The sequence below is a fragment of the Solanum tuberosum genome, unplaced genomic scaffold (assembly GCF_000226075.1).
Source record: "Solanum tuberosum cultivar DM 1-3 516 R44 unplaced genomic scaffold, SolTub_3.0 scf00177, whole genome shotgun sequence".
Taxonomy (NCBI): Eukaryota; Viridiplantae; Streptophyta; class Magnoliopsida; order Solanales; family Solanaceae; genus Solanum; species Solanum tuberosum.
In genome coordinates this window covers 74,530-80,985 of record NW_006239101.1, presented here as the reverse complement: position 1 = coordinate 80,985, position 6,456 = coordinate 74,530, and the positions used below count along the sequence as shown (strand labels likewise).

Here is a 6,456-nt window from a genome sequence, read left to right as displayed (position 1 = left end):
AACAGCCCCCCCCCCCCCTACCCCCCTAAATTTCTACCTTCTTCATTTGACTACTTATGCAAAGAAAATAAACATAATGTGTCAATAATCTCAAATATAGATTTCGGGGTCGAGTCTCTAAAAATTTTATTGGGAGCATACTCCTTAAGTATGAGCTATGTAATTTGCGATTTCAAATTTAGTTGTACCTCTATATACGAATAGAAAACATTTTAAAAAAAGTCATTAGTCCATTTTTCATAAGGAAAATGTAAAATTATGTATCATTAATTAGTGGTATCCACATAAAAAAAGTCATTAAGAGTGTTCAAAATTTTATAAATAAAATATTATATAAACAACATAAATTCTCCATAAAGAATATTCGACTATCGATACCCTTCATTTTATGTAACTATGCTAATTTTATTAATCTATTGTTCTTATATTTTAATGTCCCCACTAAATTTCTGCCTTCTTCTTTTAACTACTTATGCAAAGAAAATAAACATAATGTGTCATAATAAATACTCCATAATTTCAAATATAGATTCCGGGTTCGAGTATGATCTTGTTGGAAGCGTACTCCTCAAGTATGAGCTATGTAATTTGCGAATTCGAATTTAGTTGAACCTCTAATACGAATATCAAATATACGTATAGAAAACATTAAAAAAAGCCTTCAAATACAAATTATCTAAAACATAAAATTGGATCAACAACATATTAGTGGATTCACATGAATTCAACAAACTTTTGTTCAGACTCTATATATATGAACAAAACAATTATATATTTATATATTTTATTATTATGATTACTATTTATGAACTTCAATTATTATAGTTACTATATATTAACTTAAATTATTATAAAAACCTATAAAATTCTAACCTTTAAAAAAGATGGATAGAAGGATTTGGAAAAAGTTGATGTGGATTGTGGAGTGAACATCATGGGTGAGGAGAGAAGGTATGGACCCTTTGGCCCTAACTAGAAGGAAGTAAGAAAACACCAAGTACAAACTATTGCTATCTTACCAATAATTCTACAAATGAAATTATTATTCCCTGATTTACTTCTCAATTTTTGATTTGACACATCTATTAAGAAAATAATGATTGCTATATTGAGTTTATCATTTTACTTTTTTTTAAACATGTATTAATTATGGAGAGTTTAGTTATTCACGTATATAGTTTTTTCAACTTCTATTATGCATAAAATAATCTAGAAACCTGAATAACTAATACAATTTACTAATTTTGTACATGAATAGTTTACTTTCTAACTAGCTACCAAACATGATATTACTTATACAAGATTTAATATTTATCTAACTCACCTCCAAACCAGCTTCTCCATAGCTCACATAACTAAAAGTTCATATCCATCTCCACCCCATAGCTAGTTTTAGTCCTAATATTATTACAAATAAATAAAAATTACTGAATTCGTCCAAAATCATACCTAATATTGTAACTTCACCCCTAGACTCCACACGAGAACATGAATTCAAATTAATCGAGAAAAATGAATTAAGGTGGTCCACACGTGCCTAGAGAGCACAAAGCACAAGCGTGCTAAGTGATAGTCACGTGCCATACTCCCCCAATACATGTATAGAGAAAATCACATATTGTATTGAGCAATGGAGAGTTTTTTTTTTTTTTTTTTAAAATTAATAATTTAGCAATTTTTGTTATTTTTGTTTTAGTGTGGTCAAGCTAAAGGGTGTATAGGTATTATTCATTATTATTCTATGTCACACGTATATATGTGAAAGACCCTATTGGTCTCTTTTGGCCCTCTATATATATTGCTCTCTCAGAGTGAGTAATTTGTAAGAATAGAGCTAAAAAGTTTGTAACTTTGTAACTTTGAGTTTTGTTTTACAAGGGGAAGGGGAAAAAAAGGGGGTCTTTTTGAAGGAATAGTGTTTAGTACTAGAAAAAAGTTGAGAACTTTTTAAGAAAAATGGAGATGGGGAGTGATGTGATGGTGTCAAAATTCAAGAGGATTTGTGTGTTTTGTGGGAGTAGTCAAGGGAAGAAGAGTAGCTATCAAGATGCTGCTATTGAGCTAGGAAAAGAATTGGTATTTCTTTTTCTTAAGTCAAAAATGGAACTTCCCATTTTGTTTTCTTGATTTTTAGCTTTGGTTTCTTGGAATACTAGGATGTTGTAGTTTCTGACCTTTTTTTTTTGGGTTTTTGGGTAAAATGTTTTTTTTTTTTGCTTTTTGCTCATTTGGGGGTCAGTGTTTGTACACTCTTGGTATGTAAAAATGTATTTGGATTTTAGGATATTTGGGTCCAAATCTTTTCATGCAAAATGTGATGTTTCTTTGAGTTTTTTTCCAACAGAAAGTCCTGCATGCAATTCTTCTATCTATGTAGTTAGTGTGTGTGTATGTAGTCATGTTATCTGCTTTACATTTTCGTAAAATCAATGTTTCCTGTTATTTTCATATACAGAGGTTTTGCATCTATTCCCCCCCACCCCCTTATTGTACAAACTCTTGCATTTATGCCTCATCATCATCTTGATATATGCTAATTAAATATACTACTTTAACAAGTATATTTGGTTTTTGGGGCATGTTATTTTCCATTTTGAATGTACTAAAAGTTTCTTGTTTCTTCATATTGAAGGTCTCAAGGAACATTGATTTGGTCTATGGAGGAGGTAGTATAGGCCTAATGGGATTGGTTTCACAAGCTGTTCATGATGGTGGTAGGCATGTTATTGGGTGAGAAACAAAGAAGAAAAAGATACCTTTATATGCTCTAATCACTCTGCTCTTAAATTAATGATAAAATATTAGTACTTTTTTAACATGAGGAATTTAGTTAATCCTCTTAATTATCACTAACTCCTACTCTATGTTTTGTCATGTTATTGTCTGGCTGCAGAGTAATTCCCAAGACACTCATGCCTAGAGAGGTATGTCTGTTGTTTTCTTGACAAGTCTTAGGCCTTTCTTGATTTATATTATATTACTTAAAAAATAAGAACCTTCAATAGTATATTCTCATGTGTTTATGAGTTGAGACTTTGAGTTAGTTTCTTGTTAACACTAGTTTTGTCATAAATATTGATGTTTGTGCTTTCATTTTCTTCTAATTGCTTTCTGGGGTTCTGAAGGAACTGTTTATTTCTTTGGTCCTTATTGGCCTTATCCATATATCCCCATAGTACTTTGGCATCTGGCTTTTTGTTTGATTTCCCCTTTTATGAGTAGCATGCTTTATTCACTCTGTTGCTGCTGTTTAGTTCTTGTATTTTTCTTTCTTGGCTGCTAGTGAGTATCTGTACATGCTATGTTGCTCGGACTCTTCAAAAGTAGTGCATTTTTGGAGTTATCCTACACGACAGTTGCAGCAACAATTTTGGAGAGTCGGAGCAACTTAGTGTACATGTACATGTATATAGTGTTTAGTTTTGTTTGTGTGTATATGTTTGGTGACTTTTCTACTATTTCAAAATGAAGAGTTTTGGGTGGATTTAACTCTTTCTGAAATGCTCATCATTGCTTCAGTGCATTAATAAGGCCACTACACTCCATCAAGAACCTGTTTCTTCTCTGACCCTTTAACCCCCACCACCCCTTTTTTTTCTTCATTTCTCCCAAGAAGAAGGGCACATATTTCAAGAAGTTCAAAAAAAAAATGAATTCATATTTTATCCTTTTTGCACAGTTAACTGGTGAAACAGTAGGGGAAGTGAAGGCAGTTGCAGGTATGCATCAAAGGAAAGCAGAAATGGCTAGGCACTCTGATGCTTTTATTGCCTTACCAGGTTGGTATAAGCACTATCAGTGCAAGTCTAAATTTCACCCTTTGCACTCAAATTCACAGGCAAAATGCTTATATAAAAAGGACATCAGGTGCTTTTAGTTTGCTAATTTGGGCATAAATTCACCATACATCTTGTCTGCTTTGTTCATTTGTGAGTTATTGTAGTCATATTTTAGCTTAGTGTTCCTCACATTTCCACAATAACTTTTAAGAGAAGTAACATCTAATATGCATCAGTTCTTTCAATGACTTTGTTTTAATTTGTTTGTCGTATGATTTTGATTTAACATGGAGTTTAACAAAGTAAAAGAAACTTTTTAATCTTGTGGCTTAAACATGTCACGCGGAAAATTAGAATTAAAGAGTTGACAAAAAAGAAAAAGACATTCATTTTTAAACAAGACAAAAGTAGTAAGACAAACAAATTAAAACGGAGAGAGTATCACTTTTAGATTTTTCAAGATTTCTATGGATATAAGTCCCAAGACAAGTTATAGGTTTGCTCTGCCAAGAGGTGGAGCTAGATTTTAAGCTTATGGGTTAAGGAACTGTTTCCTCTTGGTAAATGAGGGACAATGTTGCTTGAAGTCTCCATAAATTTGCGGCACTTACGGTGTATCCAACACACCTCCGTCGACATTTTTGGAGAGTCCGAGCTATATGAAATGTTATAGAGTATTCAATAAGGCAGAGGATAAAGTGAAATACAGAAGAATGTGAATTCCTGAAAGCTACTGTATGAAAAGATAAAAAGAATCAGTTGAATTACAGGTTCTTTGGTTTGATGTTTCTCACAATCCCCAAAGACTCATGATTAGAGAAGCCTATATAGTTCAACCCCCTAGTTGTTGACCAATCAACATCTTGCACTGAAAATTAAGACCTGTTTTTTCACTACTTAAAATATTACTAAACTGGTTCTGTGATTTATTCTTTTTCCTTAAATGTTCACTGCCCTCCTGCAAGAATCTTCCTCCATCTCACTGAGAGAGAAGAAAGGAGAAAACTGTCACACTTTCACAAAATTGTAAATGCCAACTAGCTGCTGTACCTAACAAGGCATCATGCTCACTCTATTCAAGGAATTCTAATTGTCCAAAATATTCAACTAGTCATATACTTGTTCTGGCTGCATGTAAATAATTTTTTTTTTTCAGTGACATTATATAGCCTGAGAACTTAGCAGAGGATCAAGCCATCCTATTTGCTGAAGGATGAGGCCAAAATAAATGCCAAATACTTGGGCACAGCTAGTTTTCTGGCTCTACTGTTCAGGCAACAGAGTCAGTTTGAGAAAGTTGTGGGAAATAATTACTCCCTCCGTTTCAATTTTTTTTGTCTTTTTTTGTTTTTATTCCATTTAAAAAGAACGGCTCTTTCCCCACTCTCTAATTCTAACTTTCCACATGACATGTGTGTTTTGGTACTTTCTACTTATGTTTAAGACCTCATGATTCTTAAACTTCGTGTCTAGTCAAAACCAACAAACAAATTGAAACGGAGGACGTATTAACTGGAATTTCACCTTCTTTGCTATTTGATTTAACCAACCAAAGTTGTTTGGCATTTACATGTAATTAGATTGTTTTGGAATTCAAACAGTGAATAAGCTTTTCATTGCATCCAGGTGGTTATGGCACACTTGAGGAGCTACTTGAAGTAATTACCTGGGCGCAACTTGGCATCCACGATAAGCCGGTATATATATATAATGATATGTGTAACTTTTTTGTTTGTCTACTTTCTAGCTTGACAAATTCAGAACTTAAAAGCTATATGCATTGTACAATTTTGCAGGTAGGATTGCTGAATGTGGATGGATATTACAATTCATTATTGTCATTTATTGACAAAGCTGTGGAGGAAGGCTTCATCAGTCCCAATGCTCGCCAAATCATCGTATCTGCACCAACAGCAACGGAGCTGGTCGAGAAACTGGAGGTAACATCTTATAAGAGACAACCACAATGGTCATTCTTGATGAAAATTTTCTATCTCCTGAACTTCTCTATCTAACTATTTTTTTCTTTCTTGCAATTGCAGGAATATGTTCCTTGCCACGAAAGTGTTGCTTCGAAGTTGAACTGGGAGACAGAGCAGCTTGGCTACCCTCAAGTTCAAGAAATTGCGCGGTGAAAACAAAAGGGATTTGCAAGCATAGAAATGTGCATTAGGAATTGAAAATACCAAACTGGAAGAAGCTAACATGAATGAAATTCTTAATTTTTGTTGTGTGGAGGGATACCTTTTTTTTGTAAATCAAACTAGAAATGACAAACAGCATATGTCCCTAGTCCCTTCACAAGGAAATGTCCTTATTTACTACTATAAGATGTAAGTACTAAGATGCATATGAACTTCCCTTTTAATGTTAACTTACCAAGCTTTACTTTTTGCTCTTGTATTTCTTGTTCTTTATGAAATATTATATGTTCCTCTGTCCAAAGTTGTGGTTTATTCCTGGTTTTCGAGCATCCTTCTCGTTAAGCTCATCGCCTGTTATGGAGAAACATAAACAATAGGAACAGGTTGTTGAATCCAAAATGTTCATAAGTTAGGTAAATGTTGAATTCTAGAATTGCATCAACAATGGGAAAGACTTGTAACAGAGTTAGTGTTGTGGGGTTCTCTTTGTTGTTTCAACCATACACCAACAACATGAAGATTGATCATCCAGT

At 33.3% G+C, this 6,456-nt stretch overlaps 1 protein-coding gene across 1 annotated transcript; it reads left to right on the top strand.

Annotated features, from left to right (window-relative positions):
- Nucleotides 1-1,840: 1,840 nt before the first annotated feature.
- LOC102592821 (cytokinin riboside 5'-monophosphate phosphoribohydrolase LOG3) lies at nt 1,841-6,182 on the top strand. The gene is made up of 7 exons (XM_006354267.2): nt 1,841-2,076; nt 2,633-2,730; nt 2,894-2,924; nt 3,680-3,779; nt 5,406-5,476; nt 5,576-5,719; nt 5,822-6,182. The coding sequence occupies exons 1-7, from the start codon at nt 1,957-1,959 to the stop codon at nt 5,912-5,914; spliced, it is 657 nt and encodes a 218-aa protein (XP_006354329.1). The 5' UTR covers nt 1,841-1,956; the 3' UTR covers nt 5,915-6,182.
- Nucleotides 6,183-6,456: the final 274 nt, after the last annotated feature.